At 43.5% G+C, this 20,559-nt stretch overlaps 1 protein-coding gene across 4 annotated transcripts in view; it reads right to left on the reverse strand.

The window, feature by feature from the left end:
- Positions 1-231: 231 nt before the first annotated feature.
- nsd3 (nuclear receptor binding SET domain protein 3) overlaps positions 232-20,559 on the reverse strand; it is a 101,743-nt gene continuing 81,415 nt past the window's right edge. For all 4 annotated transcript variants that reach the window (XM_043681452.1, XM_043681453.1, XM_043681450.1 and 1 more), the window contains 2 exons: positions 11,376-11,580; positions 232-2,059 (listed from right to left, as the gene is read on the reverse strand). In XM_043681452.1, the coding sequence (XP_043537387.1) occupies positions 1,812-2,059; positions 11,376-11,580 (453 nt within the window). In that variant the 3' untranslated portion in view covers positions 232-1,811. The remainder of the gene's footprint in view (positions 2,060-11,375; positions 11,581-20,559) is intronic.

Genomic DNA, 20,559 nt, shown 5'->3' on the forward strand with positions numbered 1-20,559 from the left:
AGTCTCATCTAACCAGCAATGCTTACAGCTCAGCAATGCCCCTTGAGCCAGTGGATGCAAACTTTGAGTGGGAAAGCAAAAGAGAATTAAAGATAAAATGCAGTCCATGCAACTGAGGAAACTTGGTAGTTTTACCGAGACTTTTTATCAAACAGATACCCTGAATTTGCAACACATAGACATGTGATGGATGAGGAGGATTTTCTGCCATTAAATACAATGTGTGAATAATGCTGAAAAACAAATATCACAAGTTTATTCTACCCAAGTTCTAATATCAGAACGTGATAGTTATAAGATTATTTAAACATACAGACATAGTTTAATGTTTATTATATACAAGAGTACTGTAGCATAGAATCATAGGTTCACAGAGAAGGTTTTGGCAAATCAGGAAGGTTTTTGATGAAGTAAATTGCAAGAAATGGCTTGCATCAGTGTCAGGGTGGAGGGGTTAACAGGCATCAGTAATCAGAGGTCACAGTTAATATAACTTGTAAAGAAATCCAGGTGGAAGATGGGGAGAATGTTACGTACAGTGAATTATGATCAGACATCGACTGCCTGAAATTATGGTGAAAGCTAATTTCATAGGAATAAAATCTTGGTGGCTCTTATCGAGCTAGCATGGGTCTGATGGGCAGAATGGTTTCCTTCTGAGCTGTGTATAATCCTATGGTTCTCGGAGTACTTTCACTCAGTAAGAACTTTTTAGTTTGTCCATAAAACACTCTTAAGAGCAAAGATGACACTTCTAAGTTTCAGTTTTTTAAAAAAAACATGATTTTTTTCTGTCATAATTTTTGCTTTTTACATATAAATGTATAAAAATAATAAAATCACATCATCATAGCCATAATGGTAGTGCTGATAACAGAAACTATGAACTCCAAAAAGGCAGAACTCAAATTATAACACTCACTTATAAATGTGGAAAAAATAGTACTGTAAATACTAATAAAAATTAGAAGTAAATTGTGGGAGCTGGGTTCCACATCAGACAACATCCTAAGCCACAAGGGACAAAGCTCAGACTAATGTGCATTTTCTGAGCTTCAAATAAAACACAACACCGCCAGCGACTGTTAGACTTCAAACCTAATTCCATACTGGAACTCAAACCCTTTGTGTTCTCTTCATTGCCCTGTAAAATGTTGAGGCTTAACAACTGTTGATCTGGCAGTTTTCTGACTGCTTCTAACATGGGTTTTATTTTGCCATTCCTGGTTCTGAGCAGATCCAGGTGGTCCACTGTAAGACTGTTTAGAATTAACAAAGTGCTGGATATAATCCACTTTCCAACCTGGATGGGCATTGGAGGAGGGGAGGGGAGGGTATGCTCAGGGAGTGATTACTGGGTGTTGAATTTTTCATTTTGATCACCCAACAGAATTGTCCATTGACCATTCTTTTCCATCGCCCGCCAACCCCACAAGTGATCAGTTATCATTTAAACATGATTAGGGCAAGCTGCACTGCCCTTCAATTTTAGTTTTTAGTGGACAAAAGGGCAACAATAGTTGGATACAAATACCACTAATCACTACCTATTTTGATTAACACAAAATTAAGTGCCATTTCCTGTGTTTTTAATAATTCTTGAAGAACAGTTGTCACTTTGAGGTGTCCAAAATCAAAACATAAAAGGGGAAAAAAAATAAAAACAATCTTTTGGTCATCTTTACTTACTCCCTTGGAATCTCTGAGCTTTCCACTCTGCATGATTTACAATCCCCAGAGCCATTTGAACACAACACTAAATGTTGCCCTGTTTATTACTTCAAGTCCATGGCATCTCCATTTTGAAATCTTCACTCAGTGGTTTCCTCACCGGTGTCCTCAGCTGCTGAATTGTTCTGAAGACTGACAGAGGAGGATGAGTCAAATTCTGTTGGGCAGTTTGGGTCATGTTCAGAGCAGCAGAGCCGGCCATCCAACGCTGAAGCAATCAAGGCTCCTTTCTGGTGCTCCTTACAGTAGGAGTTTGGGCAGAAGTCACAGAAGGAAGTTGAGGATTTGCCACACTCATCACAATGGTGCCAAGGGCATTCCCATTTTCCTGGGGATTGAAGGGAAAACATGACTTGGGATTATGAATAATACGACAGCTCAATTCATCATATGCTTTTCACACTAGAAAACATTGTAGCTGCTTCCAACAAATTTCCAAAACCCGTGGTTCTCCACACATCCACAACACTGAGTCCTTCACATATGCAGCAGATAACATTTCGCCCACTGCCTTCATAAGTCAAGTGGAGCACCAGTTAACTCAGGAAATTGGCAATACCCAAGATTGCATTTCCATTTTTTTTGAGAAAGGAAACATATCAAGCAGTACGACTAAGGTTTCTTCAAAAATCTCAGCCTGGGCTTGAGTAAATGGACACAATCAGATCAGTTCCATGCCACTGATCTATGGGATAACACATTTGTCATTTATATCTCCGCTGATAGTGGAGACAGAATTCTGAATTAAGAGATAGGAACACAAAATTGTTTGGGCCCTTCTTCCAGCACCAGATAGTCTCTGCATCTGGACCAGGGGGCCTCAGTTCAAGTCCCACCTGCTCCAGAGGTATGAGAGAACAACTCTGAATAGGTTGATAAAAAGACTATGTTTTTATAACATTGTAGTATATTTTTCTCCGCTCGTATTAAAAAACAATTATCTTCTTCGTTCACAGGATGTGGGAACTGCTGACTCAACCAGCATTTATATCCCTTCCCTATTTGCCCAGAGGGCAATTAAGAGTCAAGCACATTGCTGCGGGTCCATGTCACATGTGGGCCAGACCAGGTAAAGACCATTTTCTCCCTGATATCGAACCAAGTAAGTTTTTCCCAGAAACAGTCAACACAGAAGAACTAATAAAGATGCAATTACTGTATCACTGCCTTTCTTTTGCCTCCTAGCACCATGCAACCTTCAGCACTTTATTTACCATCATGTCAACAGTAACCAATTGAACCAACAGACAGCCAGTCTCAGCTTTGCCCTTTCCTGAGACCACAACAGTGGCCCTAAGATAATATATGATGCACCAAGTGTTGATTGCTCCTCCACTGCCTCATACCTTCTGCTAATCAAAAGCTTTAGAACCTCTCCCCCACCACACTTCACACATCCCATCCACATCACTGGAAGTCTTGTAGATGTTGAGAAAGCACCAAACCCATGCAACAATCCAAATAAATTCTTTTGGAAATCCTCAAAGTACTATACCTGCATTGTGAGGTATGTAATACAGGTTCCTGATCAGATCCCCTTAATAATTGGATAAAAAAAGTGACTGAAGCAATCTAAAACTGACACAGGTGCTGTTTTTATCCAAGCTTCAGGTAGTTTGACAAAAGGTTAGATTGGAAAATTCTTAGAGAACAACAACACTATTCTGCTCACAAGCAAAACTGACGTGGAAATTGAAGATTTTAATCAAGCACTGTGTGATGATGCTGCTCCTTTCACAAGGTTATTTGATGCTTGGTATTTTTTTCAGAGAGGTTGTAAAAGACAGACTCCAAAAAGTCTAAGTTGAAGGGTCAGGGCCAGTTTAATTATAGCTAACAGATACTGCCTCAAGCAGAAGACTTCTAAGTTTAAAAAAAAACACATACAATGAAAGGGAAGTGGCAAGTTTTGCCAGCTCAGATTTTCTCTGGCTTTATTTTGTTTTAGAACAATAGTGTTTTTGAAGCTGCTAGAACATAAGAAACAGGTCCATGCTGGTACTCTCACTCTCTGACATCTCTCCTCTAAGACCCTGGGTTTAATGTAACATTTTTTGCCAAGGGGTATTTATGGGCAAGTATTGGGAACAGCATCATTACGTTGGGATAACCTGTTGGGTTTTTGGATAGGTTAAGTTTTTCGGTATTGTGTTCTCTTTTGTTTGGGTTTCAATCGGTAATTTTGTCAATAAATTCAGTTTTATTTAAAACTAAGTAGTTTGACCAGCTGCACTCTCCTGGGTCTGCGCTACTTTCTTGAAATGTTTTGAGGGGGTCTGGCCTGGTCCATAACAAATTGGGGGCTCTTTGCGGGATTTGTTCTATTGTTACGATTTGGGATTAGGGTTCTTGGACACGTAGGTAGCAAGTGGTAGGTGTTAGTGTCTTTTGTTCTGGGTGTTGAATTCGGTTGGTTTAAACAGTGCTTGGGATAGCAATGGCTCTTCCAGTCACCAAGAGTTTTCTGGAAATGGAAGAAGTGACTTTGGGGTTTTCCAAAATGTGATTAAAGGACAAGCTGCTGGAATTAGTAGACAGGCTGGAGCTGTAGCTGCCTCGTTCCATGAAGAAAGGAGTGATAATTACTGCATTTAAATTTGCTGGAAACACCATCAGAATCTTTAGAGATGGCTGAAATTCAATTGAAAATGAAGCAGCTTGAGTTCGAGGCAAAAGACCGGGAAAGGGCAACAGAATTGAAAGAGTTTGAGTTGTGATTTAAAGCAGAGGAAAGAGAAAGAGAGAGAGAAAGAGAAAAGGACAGAGAAGAAAGCAATCAAGAGAGGGAGTTTTAACTTCATAAATTGGTACTTAAACAGAAGTTCAAAAATTCACTTTCTAAAGTAGTGAGACTATCCCAAATTCAGGCAGATGAGAAATGGGCAGAAATTCATCAAGTCATATTGCCAGTGGGTGAAAGAAAGGGGGTGTTGCTAGTGGCATATGAGCGACTAGAGGGCCATTTCAAAGTGAGAGAAACTCAAGCTAAAATACAAAAACATTTTAACTGGCCTGGACTGCACAAAGATGTTGTTGAATTTTGCCTGACATGGGCGTTGCAGGCCAGCCAGCATTCATAGCCCATCCCTATTTGCCCTTGAGGTGGTGGTGGTGAGCTGCCTTCTAGAATCACTGCAGTCCACTTGCTGTGGGTTGACCCACAATGCTGGTAAGGAGGAAATTCCAGGATTTTGACCCAATGATTATGAAGGAACAGTAGTATATTTCCAAGTCAGGGTGGTGAGTGGCTTGGAGGAGAACTTGCAGGTGGTGGTGTTCCCAAGTACCTGCTGCCCTGTCCTTCAAGATGGAAGTCGTCATGGGTTTGAAAGGTGCTGTCAAAGGATTTTTGGTGAATTACTGCGGTGTATCTTGATGATAGTACATACTGCTGCTACTGACCTCCAGTAGTGGAGGGAGTTCATGTCTGTCGATGTGGTGCCAATCAAGCGGGTTGCTTTGTCCTGGATGGTGTCAAGTTTCTTGAGTGTTATTGGAGCTGCACCCATCTGGGCAAGTTATATTCCTGACTTGTGCTTTGTAGTTGGCGGATAGACTTTGGGGTGTCAGGAGGGGAGTTACTCACTGCAGTATCCGTGGTCTCTGACCTGCTCTTGTAGCCACTGAGTTAATGTGGTGAGTCCAGTTGAGTTTCTGGTCAATGGTAACTCCAAGGATGTTCACAGTGGGGGATTGAGTGACGGTAATATCGTTCAATGTCAAGGGGCGGTGGTGAGAGTGTTTCGAATTGATGATGGTAATTGCCACTTGTCAGCCCAAGCCTGGATATTATTCAGATCTTGTTGCATTTGAGCACGTACTGTTTCAATATCTGAGAAGTCACGAGTGGTGCTGAACACTGTGCAGTCATCAGCGAACATCCCCATTTCTGACCTTATGACAGAGGGAAGGTCATTGATGAAGCAGCTGAAGACGGTTGAGCCTAGGACATGACTCTGAGGGACTCCTGCAGAGATGTCCTGGAGCTGACATGACTGGCCCTCCACAATCATCTTTCTTTGTGCCTAACCAGCGGAGTGTTTGCCCCCGGGTATCTATTGATTCCAGTTTTGCCAGGGCTCCTTGATGCCATAGTCAGTCAAATGCGGCCTTGGTCAAATGACAAGGGCTGTCACTCTCACCTCACCTCTGGAATTCAGCTCTTTTGTTCATGTTTGAACCAAGACTGTTACGAGATCAGGAGCCGAGTGACCCTGGCACAACCCAAACTGGGTGTCACTATGCAGGTGGTTACTGAGCAGGTGCTGCTTGATAGCACTGTTGATGATCTCTTCCATCACTGTACTGATGAGCGACAGTAGACTGATTGGGCGGTAACTGGCTGGGTGGAATTTGTCCTGCTTTTTCCACATTGTCAGGTAGACGCCAGTGTTGTAACTGTACTGGAAGGGCTTGGCTAGGAAAGCAGCAAGTTCTGGAGTACACGTCTTCAGTACTATTGTTGGAATGTTATTAGGGCCCATTGCCTTTGCAGTATCCAGCGCCTCCATCAATTTCTTGATATCATGTGGAGTAAATCAAATTGGAGACTGTTACCTGTGCTGCTGGGGACCACTGGAGAAGCCTGAGGTGGATCATCCTGTAGGCACTTATGACTGAAGATTGTTGTGAATGCATCAACCTTATTTTTTGCACTGATGTGCTGGGGTCCTCCATCATTGAGGATGGTGATATTTGTGGAGCCTCCTCGTCCAGTGAGTTGTTTAATTGTCTACCACCACCAGTCACAAATGGATGTGGAAGGACTGCAGAGCTAAGATCTGATCTGTTGGTTCTGGGATCGCTTAGCTCTGTTTATAACTTGCTGTTTATGCCATTGGGCACACAAGTAGTCCTGTGTGGCAGCTTCAACAAGTTGACACTTCATTCTTAAGTATGCCCGATGCTGCTCTTGGCATGCCCTCCTGCACTCTCCATTGAACCAGAATTGATCCCCTGGCTTGATGGTAATGGTTGAGTAGGGGATATGCCAGGCCATAAGGTTGCAGATTGTGCTGGATTACAGTTCTGCTGCTGTTGATGGCCCACAGAGCCTCATGGATGCCCAGTCTTGAGCTGCTAGCTTGGTTTGAAATCTGTCCCATTTAGCACAGTGTTCTGCCACACAACACGATGAAGGCTATTCTCCATGTGAAAGTGGGACTTCATCTCCACATGATATTAAGAAATTGATGGAGGCACTAGATACTGCAAAGTCTATGGGTCCTGATAACGTTCCAACAATAGTACTGAAGACTTGTGCTCCAGAACTTGCTGCATTCCTAGCCAAGCTCTTCCAGTACAGTTACCTATACTGTCATGGACAGATGCTTCTGCAGCAGCAGATTAATAGGAGGTCAACTGTGTTTTTTCCTCTTGTTGGTTCCTTCACCACTTGCCGCAGACCCAGTCTAGCAGTTACACCCTTTAGGACCAGTTCAATCAGTAATGCTGCTGCAGAGCCACTCTTGGTGGTGGACATTGAAGTCCCCCACCCAGAGTACATTTTATGTCCTTGCCACCTCAGTGTTTCCTCCAAGTCTTGTTCAACATGGAGGAATACGGATTCATCAACCGAAGGAGGACGGTAACTGGTAACCAGTTTAACCTGAAGCTATGAGACTTCATGGGGTCCGGAGTCAATGTCAGGGACTCCCAGTGCAACTCCCTCCTGACTGTATACTACTGTGCTACCATCTCTGTTGGGTCTATCCTGCCAGTGGGACAGGACATATCCATGGATGGTAGTGGTGGTGCCTGAGGTGTCATCTGTGAGTTTTGATTGCATTAGCATGACTCTGTCAGGTTGTTGCTTGACGAATTTGTGAGACAGTTCTCCCATGTTTGACACTCGCCCCCAGATATTGGTAAGGAGGACTTTGCATGGTTGTCAAGGCTGTTTGCGTTTTTGCCGCTGTCTTTTCCGGTTCCAAGGTCGATGCCTGGTGATACATCCGGTTTCATTTCTTTGTTGTGACTTGCTAGCAATTGATACAACTGAGTAGCTTGCTTAGCTGTTTCAGAGAGCAGTTGGGAGTCAACCACACTGCTTTGGCTCTGGAGACTTATGTTGGTCAGATCAGGTCAGGATGACAGATTTCCTTCCCTGAAGGTCATGAGTAAATCAGATGGGTTTTTTTTTCCAACAATTGATAATTGGTCATCAGTCAACACTTAATTCCAGATATTTTTATTGATTTCAAATTCCACCATTGGTCGTGGCAGGTTTTCAAAGCCAGGTCCCCAGAATATTATTCTGGGCTTCTGCAGCAATAATACCACTAAGCCATCGCCTCCCCCATATTGACTGCAGAGCACCCCGACCTAAAACAAACAGTGGGAATCAGTATTTGTTAACAGTAATGGATGTGTCCAGTTGATTTTCAGAGGCCATTCCATTATACAATATCACAGCTAAAAGGACTGTAAAGGAATTACTCAAATTTTTCATAAGATATCAACTACTGATAGAGATACAACCAGATCAAGGATCAAATTTCACATCAAAATTATTCAAGGAAGTTCTGGATAGCTTTGGAATAAAACAATTCAAATCTACTGCGTACAATCCAGAATCGCAGGGAGCACTAGAAAGATGGCATCAGACATTAAAGAGGGCTTATAGTCAAGACTATCCAAATAATTGAGATAAGGGGCTTTTTACGATGAGAGATGCACTGAATGAATCGACCACATTCAGTCCATTTGAATTTGTTTTTGCGCATGAAGTGGGAGCGTCGTTAAAAATGATTAAGGACAAATTGTTAAGTCAGAATTCAGAGACCACGTATTTGGACCATGTGTCAAATTTTTGGCAACAGTTAAATAGAGCTTGGGAGTTGGCTAGACGGCATTTAAAACTATCATAGCATACAATGAAACAGGAAGCAGACAAGAAATCAACAACTCAATTTTACTATCGGAGATAAAGTGTAAGTGTTAATTCCAGTGACAGGTGAACCTTTAAAAGCAAAGTTTAGTGGACCTTATCAAGTCGAAAGGAAATTAAATGAGGTGAACTACTTGATATGGACTCCAGACAGAAAGAAATCTCAGAGTCATGTGAATATGCTCAAAAGGTATTCTGACAGGGAAGGAGAGCCAAAGGAGACTGTGTTACTGTTTACAATATAGAATGGAGAACCAAGTTCACAGGATTCTGAATTGGATAATCCTCGAAGTAAATTGGACTATGAAGACGTTGTCAAAAATTGGGATAAATCATTGAGTTACCTTCCAGAGGAAAATCAAAATGACCTGAAAGAGTTATTATTATCACAGGGGAGATATGTGGAAATATTTTTGATGTAGTTATAGGAGATGCTGTTCCGATTAAGCAACATCTGCAGAGGCATAACCATCTAAAGTTGGCACAGACTCAAAAGGAGATCGAACGCATATTTCAATGTGTTAGAGTGACTGGAGCTCACCAATTGCAATTGTGCCAAAACTGGATGGTACCCAAAAGTGAAATCACAAAGACCGATGCATATCTGATTCTGTATTTGGAAGACTGTATCGAGAAAGTGGGGCAAGCAACTTATATTTCTAAGTTGGACTTGCTCAGAGGATACTGGCAGGTACCTTTGTCAGAAAGAGCAAAGGTAATTTTGGCATTCATAATGCCGAACGGACTATGTCAGTTTAAAGTCATGCTGCTTGATATGAAAAACGTGCCAGCCACATTTCAGAGACTAACCAAGACGGTTATTGCCAGAGTACCCAACTATGCTGAATATGTAGATTCCCGTGCAATGTTCAATCACACATGGAAAAAACATTTGCAACATTTATCAGACTTGTTCGATCAACTTCGGAAGGCAGGTTTGGTGGTAAACCTGGCAAGAAGTGAATTTGCCAAAGCCCAAGTCACTTTCCTGGGCCATGTTGTTGGACACGGAAGAAAATGGTGCTATGGGATGGTAAAACAAAAGTTATTTGGGAGTTTGCCATACCATCGACAAAAGGAGCAGTACTACAATTCCTGGCATTGTCTGGATTTATCAAAACTTTATGCTATGTTTTAGCAGTGTGGTTCCTCCACTCACTGAATTGCTGAAGAAAGGCAAGAGGTTTCAGTGGATGGCAGACTATCAAAATGTATTTGACAGCCTGAAAGCTGTGTGAATCACTGCTCCAGTATTAGCCATACTTAATTACTCAAAGCCATTCAAGCTGGCTATCAATGTGAGTAACATGGGTGTCACTGCTGTGCTCTTACAGGAAGACGGCGAGTAGATACAAAGACCTCAAGGAAACTGAACATTCATCAGTGGAAATATTCAACAGTTGAGAAGGAGACTTTGACCTTAGTGTTGGCGTTCAACATTTCAATGTTTATGTCACTAGTATCGTATTGAGACAATCATATACACTGATCATAAATTTCTCCATAAACATTAATGGGTTAAGGACAAAAATAGCAGATGAAGCTTGTTGTTACAGCCATTCAATTTGAAAATTATGCATATTGCAGAACGAGGCTTGAATGAGAAATGGAAGTGTTCAGTGGCAGGAGTACAACAGACTGAAACAGTGTAGTAGTACATGTTTATAATCAATGTAATGTATATGTGTCTTGTAGAGTACTAACAATTTAGGATTAAGGGGTTTTAGAATGAAGCTATCTTCAGGTATTGATGGGCTTTTTTTTTAAGGGGAGAGGTGTGACTATGCTGCTCCTTTAACAAGGTCCTTGGGGCTTTTTTTTCCAAAGAAGTCGTGAAAGATGCAGATTCTGCAAAGTCTAAGTTGATGGGTTTTAGGGCCAGTTTGATTATAGCTAACAGATACTGTCTCATGCAGAAGACTTTCAAGTTTTAAAAACGACTTGTATAATGAAAGGGAAGTGGCCAGTTCTGCCAGCTCAGATTTTCTCTGGTTTTATTTGGTTTTAGAACAATAGTGTTTTTGAAGCTGCTGGACTTAAAGAAGCAGGTCCATGCTGGTACTCTTGCTCTCTGGCTTCTCTCCTGTAAGGCCCTGGGTTTGATTTAACCTTTTTTTTGCCAAGACGTGTTTATGGGGATGGCTGCAAGCACTGGGAACAGCCACATGAAGTTGGGATGACCTGCTGGGTTTTTTGAAACATTAAGTTATTCGGTATTCTGTTCTTTTTTGATTGTGTGTCATTCGGTTATCTTGTAAATAAATTCTGTTTTGTTTAAAACCAAGTGGTTTGACCAGCTGCATCTCTCCTGGAATATCCACTGTACACCTGCTTAAGACAACGAGCAAAGTTAGGGTCTGGGCTACTTGTTGAAATGTTTTGAGTGGGTCTGGCCTGGTCCATAACAACTGAAATCTTTCACTCATTTTTCACAGCTTCAAATCATGCAATACCTTCTGATGTGACCTGCAGAAAAATAAATTTACAACAGAGGGTAGTGAGAACAACCTCGCTCAAATGGAGATCAACATTTAGATTAAAGCACCAGCTTGGGTCTCAGAGCTGCAGCCACAAGCAGCACACAGTTGGATGTCAAGGAGCTAACTGTTGAAAATCACACTAACTTGGTTTGCACAGCATCTTCAAAACATGGTCACATTTCAACATGCACTCAACCCATAATGTTCCGTAGCTAAAAGTAATTTTAAAAGTACCCCAAGCGATATTTATTTCAGACATATATACTGATGCTTACCGAAGGGTGGTTTAGTCAAGTTTAGGCATGACAAATGGTATGCTTTGGGGCAATCTTTCTTATCACACATCACAAGCTCGCCTCCATCACAGCATCGGTAGCAGTAGTCCTCATGCATTTTTCTGATATCTATTTTGGTTTTACGTTTCTTCATCTTTTTCTTTGCATTTTTTGCCTTTTCTTCATTCGCCGTTGCAGCAGCCGTCTAGTAAATCCAAGAGGCAAAACTTCAGTTTCATCATATCTCTGCAGCTAATGACCAAGTTTTTATTTCTAAAATATGTCACCATTGATAAAGTAATTTGCCTGCTTTCACTTCAGTCCCATGAACGCTTCACAGTTCTTAGTTTGTCTGAACTAGGCTTTTATTAACTAGCAATCAAAATTGGAAGATAACTACCTTTGTGGGTTGAGAGGGGATCCAATAAAGATGAACAGGACAAACTGGAACCAAGCAATGAATTATCTTTTAAAGAGAAGATGCTCCAGGTACAGGTTCAATCCAACAAGGGTAAAAGGGAAGAGAGCCAAAGTTCAAGCACCTTGGATGATAATGCAGATACAGAATATGAGGGATCAAAATAATTAAGGGGGTTGGAGTCTTGCCCACTGAATTCTTCAAGTGATAGCCAGGTCATACACCACAAATTGAAAAGAGGGGTGAAGAGGAAAATAAAACTCGCTAAGAGTGTGTGAAATCTTCTGCAGCCCACAGTAAGTCGTGGCAATACTCTGTGGTCAGGTGGTGCCTGCCCGACACAAAGAGGGCGACATATGCTTAGTCATAAGAAAGGGTTGGAAAACTTGAATCATAGAATCATGGAGTCTCACAGCACAGAGACAGGTCCTGTGGCCCAAGCTCATCCATGCCAACCAAAATGTCCATCTGCGCTAACCACATTTCCCTGCACTTGGCCCATATCCTTCCAAATCTTTCTTATCCATGTATTTATTCAAATCCCTTTTAAATGTTGTTTATGTACCAGCATCACCCACTTCCACTGGCAGCTCATTCCATATGCATATCACCCTCTGTGTAAAAAAAGTTGCCCTTCAGGTTCTCTTTCATTCTTTCCCCTCTAACCTCAAATGGATGCCCTCTAGTCCTCAATTCCCCAACCCAGGGAAAAAGACTGAGCTCAGACCCTTGAGACCTGACAACATCCTTGTGAATTTCTTCTGAACCCTTCCCAGTTTAATGACATCCTTCCTGTTACAAGGTGACCAAAACTGAACACCATACTCCAAGTGCAGCCTCACCAACGTCATGTATAACGACAAAGTAACTTCCCAACTTCAATACTCAATGCCCTGACTGATAAAGGCCACTTTGCCAAAAGCCTTCTTCACTGCCCTGTCTTCCTGTGACTTCATCTTCAGAGAAATGTGAACCTGAACTCCAAGGTCCCTCTGTTCCACAACACTCCTTAAGGCCCTACCATTCACCATGAAACTCCTGCCTTGATTTGACTTTCCAAAATGCAAGACCTCACACTTAGCTGTATTAAACCCCATTTGCCATTTCTCAGCCCACTTCCCCAGCTGATCAAGGTCCTGCTGCAATTCCTGATCACCTTCTTCACTGTTCATAATATACTGTCCACCTGTTGTAGTGTCATCAGCAAACTTATTAATCATGCCTGTACATTCTGATCCAAATCATTGATAGAGGTAACAAACAGCAGTGGGCCCAGCACTGACCCCTGAGGTACTCCTCTAGCCATATGCCTCCAGTCCAACAAGCATCCTTCCATGATTACCCTCTGCATCCGACCATCAAGCCATTGTGTATCCAATTTGCCAGCTCACCCTGGATTCCATGCGACTAACCTTCCAGAGCAACCTAGCGTGTGGAACCTTATCAAAGACCTTACTTAAATCTCTATAGTGGTCTACCAACCTGCACTCATCAACCTTCCTGGTCTCTTCATCAAAGAACTCCAACAAATTTGTGAGGCATGATCTCCCAGTAACAAAGCCATGCTGACTACTCCTAATAAAACCCTGTCTTTTCAAATACATATATATCTTATCCCTCAGAATCTTCTCAAGTAACTTACCCACCACAGATGTTAAGCTTTCTGGTCTATAGTTCCCAGGCTTTCCTTTGTAGCCCTTCTCGAATAAGGGCACAACATTCACTACCCTCCAGTCTTCCGGGACCTCACCCATGGCTAACAATGGTGCAAAATCAGCCAAGGCTCCCACAATTTCTTTCCTAGCCTTTTGCAGGGTTCTTGGATATACTTTGTCAGGACAGGAAATTTATCCACCTTCATACATTCTAATACATCCAACAGACTGTCCCCAAGAGATCACCACTAACTTTCCCAACCTCTGGTCTTCTTGTCTTTTTCCACTGTAAACACAGAGGAGAAATATTTATTGAGGACCCCACCTATCTCCTGCATGTCCACTTTGGTCCTTGAGGGGTCCTATTCCCTCCGTAGCTATTCTTTTTCCTTTCATATACTTAAAGAATCTCCTTGGATTCACCCTAATCTTCTCAGCCAAGGCTATCTCGTGCCCGCTTTTTGCCCTCCTGATTTTCTTCTCCTGTATTCCCTGCATACATCCTTGATCCCAGCTGCCTGTGCCTGAGCCATACCACCTCCTTTTTTCTGGTCAAAGTCTAAATATCTCTTGTCATCCAGGGTTCTCTATTCCTGCCAACCTTGCCTTTCACCCTCATAGGAACATTTTGGCCTTGAACTTTAGCTCAAAATGTGTTTCTGGAAAAGCGCAGCAGGCCAGGCAGCATCCAAGGAACAGGAGAATCGACGTTTCGGGCATAAGCCCTTCTTCAGGAAAAGGGCTTATGCCCGAAACGTCGATTCTCCTGTTCCTTGGATGCTGCCTGACCTGCTGCGCTTTTCCAGCAACACATTTTCAGCTCTGATCTCCAGCATCTGCAGACCTCACTTTCTCCTTGAACTTTAGCTATCTCACTTTTTAAGGCCTCCCACTTGCCAGAGGTTCCTTTGCCTCCAATCAACTCTTGCAAGCTCCTGTGTAATTCCATCAAAATTCACATTTAGAACTTGAACCTGTGAACCAGTGTTGTCCCTCTCCACAACTATTTTAAAATTAATATAATTATGGTCACTGGTCCCAAAGTGCTCCCCCACTGTCACCTGTCACCTGTCCTGCCCTATTTCCCAAGAGTAGGTTGATTTTTTGCCCATTCCAGAGTAGGATCCTCAACATACTTCCGGAGGAAACTTCCACCCAATGTGAGCCCTTAATGCTTTGGCTGTCCCAGTCTATGTTAAGAAAATTAACCTCCCCGACTATGACAACCCTAATGCTCTTGCAAGTCTCCCCAATCTCTCTGCATATTTGTTCCTCTAATTCCCGTTGACTATTTGGGGGCCTATAGTACAGCCCCAATAATGTCACCATCCCCTTCCTTCTTAGCTCCACCCCCAAAGCTTCAGTAGATGAGCCTTCATCCATCATATTTCATTTCTGACTACTTCCACCACTTCTATCCCACCTAAAGTAGCTTAATCCTGGTGTGTTAAGCTGCCAGTCCTGTCCCTCTCTTAGCCAGGTTTCTGAAATAGCTATATTATCCCAGTCACATGTACCTATCCACTCCCTGGCCTTACCTGTCAGCTCTCTTGCTTAATGTGATTCATATTTTTACAGGAAGAAAATACTGGCAAACTGGAAAGAACTTGGACTGGATAAGACTCTGTCCCAACTGCATGCATTCCAGTTTCTAAGTGAAGTGGGTGTAGAGATAAGAGAAGGGCTTGGTATGATCTTCCAGTCCTGCCTGGGGAGGCCAGAGATTAGTGAGTTGCAAAATAACATCCTTGTTCAAGAAGGAATGTCAGGACACTTCTTGTAATCATGTGTCAACTGAACAGCTATGGTGAATTTAGAAATCATCTTTCCTTTATCTTTCTTGGTTTCCCATACCAAATAGCACATGCTTGTGTCTGATTCCATGCAACCCTATTGTCACCTGCTATGGCTCGAGACATGCCGCTCTACACTAACAGGAGCCTGGTAGCTCAGTCGATAGAGCATAAGACTTTTTACCTGATAATCCAGAGTTCAAATCTCTAACTGGGTGTGCTGTTTTGATCAGACTTTGTTCAATTCTCTGCACCACAAGCCTCCACTGCACTTACAGTACGTCTAACACAATGGCAAGGGAGGGTGCCTAACAAGGGTCCCAAAAAAACAGCCACTAAGAAGCAGATCAAAGGCGAGAGGCATCTACAAGGTGCTTAGGCAGGTCCACCTGGACACCAGCATCTCCTCTGCAGCCATGAGTGTCATCAACTCATTCATCAATATCTTTGAGCGCATCACCGGCAAGGCCTCCTGCCTCATAGGCAACAGCATGACCATCTCTTCCTGAGAGATCCAGACCACAGTCCACCTGCTGCTGCTTCAGGAGCTGGCCAAACCACGCCATCTCCATGGACACCAACACAGTCACCAAGTACAGTAGCTGCAAATGAAGCCTCCGAGCAAACAATATTACAAGAAAGAGAATAAATAACGATAACAAGCCTGTGTGAGCAGGAATCTCTCCCTCTCTTACTGTACGCGATCCACTTAGGTTGCAAGGATAGCAGATTGATCCTAACCATTTGGCGAAGTTTTCAGCATGTGAAGCATGCTCACATGCTCCAGCATTTTGAGATCAAGGAAGTGGTGGTGTTGGGTGTCCTGAAGAGCATTGAGGTGGACACGTCCCCATGGTATCTCCCCAGGTTGTTGAGAGAGGCAAGATATGTGATTGCTGCGGACTTGACTAAGACCTTTGTATCCTCATTAGCAACTGGAGAGGTCTCACAAGACTGGTGAGTAGCTAATGTTGTTCCTCTGTTCAAGAAGGTTAATAGGTATAATTCCAGGAACGGGTGAGTCTACATCAATGGTTGGGAAGCTATTAGAAATAATTCTTCGAGATAGGATTTATACACATTTGGAAAAGCACAGCCTAATTACGGACAGTGAGCAGGGCTTTATGTGGGCAGGTCATGTCTTTTAAGTTGACTAAATGTTTCAAAGAGGTGACAAAGGTGATCTAGGAGGGTAGAGCAGTGGATATTGTCTACCGTGATTTCGACAAGGTCCCTCATGGTAGGCTCATCCACCAGATTAACGTGCATGGGATCCACAGTAACTTGGGCACATGGATTCTGAATCAGTTTCTGAATCCTTGCAGAGGGCAAGGCAGAGGGTGGTGGTGGAAAAGTATTTTTCAGGCTGGAGGTCTGTGACTAGTGGTGTTCCACAGGGGTCCATACTGGGATCTCTGCTGTTTGCGATTATATGAAGGAGATATGAGGAGCAAGTTTTATTTACACAGAGTTCGAAGAATCGGTAACGTGCTTCCATGGGTGGTGGTGGAGGCAGATATGATCGGGGCGTTAGAGAATAAGCACATGAATAAGCAAGGAAGAAAGGAACAGACTAAGGGCAGGCAGAAGGGATTTTCGCATCATGTTTGGCACAACATCGTGGGTTGAAGGGCCCGTTCCTGTGCTGTACTGTTCTAAGTAATCAATCTTATTTGGCCATTCCAGACTTTGTGCTTCTGGCTTACATGCTATGACACAATCCACACCAGCACAACATCTCCCTTTCAAAACAAGAATCAAAGGGGGAGCAAAAACTCATCAGCAGTCTTTTACTAAGATCAGATTTTACGAAGGAACGCCAATGCAAATTTTTGAAAGGCAAATTTAGGATATCTGAGCGGCATAGACGAGATGGACTGAAAGGTCTGTTTCTGTGCTGCACATCTCTTATGACTCTATAACATAGTCGTTCTCTCAAACTCATCCCATACAGGCAATGTCCCAGGAACCACAAACAAAAAAGCCCCAACCAACTGCAGATGCTGGAAATCAGAAACAAAAACATAAATTGCTGAAAAAACTCAGGTCTGACAGTTTATGTGGAGAGAAAGCAGAGTTTATATTTCAGCATCCAATGATCCTTCCTCAGAACTTCTGCTTTCTCTCCAGATTTGCTGCCAGACCTGCTGAGTTTTCCCAGCAATTCCTGTTTTGTTCCCGGAAACAAACATTACCTTTCATCACTATTGAGGCAGCATCCGAGGAGCAGGAGAACCGACTGACTCCCCCAGCTACCTAAATTACACCTCCTCCCACCCTGCCCCTTGTAAAAACGCCATCCCATATTCCCAATTCCTTCGCCTCTGCCGCATCTGCTCCCAGGAGGACCAATTCCACTACCGAACAACCTAAATGGCCTCCTTCATCAAAGGCCACAATTTCCCCTCCGACATGGTCAACGATGCTCTCCACTTCCCGCACCTCCGGCCTTGAACCACGCCCATCCAATCGCCACCAGGAACAGAACCCCACTGGTCCTCACCTACCACCCCACCAACCTCCGGATACATCGTATCATCCTCCGTCATTTCTGCCACCTCCAAACAGACCTCACCACCAGGAATATATTTCCCTCCCCACTCCTATCAGCGTTCCAGAGAGACCACTCCCTCCGCGACTCCTTCGTCAGGTCCACACCCCCCACCAACCCAACCTCCACTCCCAGCACCTTCCCCTGCAACCGCAAAAAAGTGCAAAACTTGTGCTCTCACCTCCCTCCAAGGCCCCAATGGATCCTTCCATATCCGTCGTAAATTCACCTGCACCTCCACACACATCATTTACTGCATCCGCTGCACCCGATGTGGCCTCCTCTATATTGGGGAGACAGGCCGCCAACTTGCGGAACGTTGTGCTTAAGCTAGGACAAATGTTCGGCACAACATCGTGGGCCGAAGGGCCTGTTCTGTGCTGTATTGTTCTATGTTCTCTCTGCCCCCACCCCCTCTCCGGCCTACCACCCTCACCCTCACCTCCTTCCACCTATTGTAATCCCAGCACCCCTCCCCCAAATTCCCTCCCCCCTACATTTTATCTCAGCCCGCTTGGCACACCAGCCTCATTCCTGAAGGGCTTATGCCCGAAGCGTCAATTCTCCTCCTCCTCGGATGGTGCCTGGCCTGCTGTGTTTTTCCAGCACCACATTTTTCAACTCTGATGTCCAGCATTTGCAGTCCTCACTTTCACCTTTCATCACTATGTCCTGTTCCAACACCAGTGAGGTATAGTTTGGATGGAACCACCCAAACAGTTCTCGACTGGAACTCTGAAACCTCTCAAATTTGTTGACACAAGGTCAAAGATACTTCCCGCCACCCCCTACTCCTCAGCTGATGAATCATTATTCTTTATGTTCAATGCCATTGGTGGGAAAACCTATGGGTGGTGAGAGCATACAATGTATTCTGGACATGTGACTTAAACGTCCATAACCAACAGCTTAGCAGCACCACAACTGACTGAAGTGAAGTCCGAAAGGACATAGCAGCGAGCTGAGGTTTGTGACAGACGGTAAAGGAAACAAGGAAAATTTTATTAAATGGCATTCTCACCATTCTATGTGATGATTGGTATCTTCCAAAAATGCTCGTCCATGACAGTTTGGAGAGAGAGAGACACCTTGTTTGTGACAACTGCATAAACATTGTGCACATCGTGAGGGCAGTGCAGGAGAGACAGACAGACAGACAGAGAGAGAACCTGCACAGTTACTGCCTTTGCTGTTTTTGAATTCATGTGTCACTGGACATCGGTGTGCATCTGGGAAAATTAATCTTGGAGGAACTGGTTTGGGCGAAGTTCACAACACAGAGTCAGATAAGTTAATTGTTGTTTTAAGTCTATCCAACACAAAGGCTGTATTAGTGAGTACAGTGGGTTATTTCTTGATTATATGTTTTTGGAGATAAGGCTCTTGATTAAACTTAAAATATAAGCCATAGCTATTAATTTAACCTGGGGCAGTATTTTGTAGAGGAATAAAACGGTGTTATTTTCTGGGTCTGTAGATTTTGAAGGAGCAAAAATGGCCTTTGCAGTGATATGTATTTCTTGTCAGATGTGGGAGTTTAAAGAGAGTTTAAGGGTTACTGCGGATTATATCTGCCATAAATCTTATCAGATCGAGTTGGAGAGACAGATAGAAGCGATGAGGAATTTGAAACAGCAACAGTATGTGATGGATGGCAGTTTTTGGAAGGGGGGAAGTCTCAGATACAGTCACATAGATGGGTTAACTCCAGGAAGGGTAAGACAGGTAGGCAGCTAGTGCAGGAGTCTTTTGAGGATAGACCCATTTCAAACAGGTATGCTGTTTTGGAAAATATAGGGGGTGATGGATTCTCAGGGGAACGTAGCACGAACAACCAAGTTTCTGCTATGGAGACTGGCTCTAATGCAACGAGGGGTAAGTCGGCTTCCAAGAGATCAATTGTGTTCGGGGATTCTGTCGTCTGAGGTACAGACAGACGTTTCTGTGGCCAGCAGAGAGAAAGCAGAATGGTGTGTTGTTTCCCTGGTGCCAGGATCGAGGATGTCTCAGAGAGGGTGCAGAATGTTCTCACGTGGGAGAGGGGCCAGGAAAAGGTCATTGTCCACATTGGAACCAACGACATTGGAAGGGAAAAGGTTGAGATTCTGAAGGGAGATTACAGGGAGTTAGGCTGAAATTTAAAAAGGAGTTCCTCAAGGGTAGTAATATCTGGATTACCCCCAGTGCTACGAGCTAGTGAGGGCAGGAATAGGAGGATAGAGCAGATAAATGCATGGCTGAGGAGCTGGTGTATGGGAGAAGGATTCACATTTTAGGATCATTGGAATCTCTTTGGGGTAGAAGTGACCTGTACAAGAAGGATGGATTGCACCTAAATTGGAAGGGAACTAATATACTGGCAGGGAAATTTGCTCGAACTGCTCAGGAAGATTTGAACTAGTAAGGTGGGGGCGTGGGACCCAGGGTGATAGGGAGGAAAGAGATCATTCTGAGACTGGTACATTTGAGAACAGAAGTGAGTCAAACAGTCAGGGCAGGCAGGGACAAGGTGGGACTAATAAATTAAACTGCATTTATTTCAATGCAAGGGGCCTAACAGGGGAGGCAGATGAACTCAGGGCATGGTTTGGAACATGGGACTGGGATATCATCGCAATTATAGAAACATTGCTCAGGGATGGGCAGGACTGGCAGCTTAATGTTCCAGGATACAAATGGTACAGGAAGGATAGAAAGGGAGGCAAGAAAGGAGGGGGAGTGGCATTTTTGATAAGGGATAGCATTACAGCTGTGCTAAGGGAGGATA

This window comes from Chiloscyllium plagiosum, chromosome 42 (genome assembly GCF_004010195.1).
Source record: "Chiloscyllium plagiosum isolate BGI_BamShark_2017 chromosome 42, ASM401019v2, whole genome shotgun sequence".
In the NCBI taxonomy this organism is placed as follows: domain Eukaryota; kingdom Metazoa; phylum Chordata; class Chondrichthyes; order Orectolobiformes; family Hemiscylliidae; genus Chiloscyllium; species Chiloscyllium plagiosum.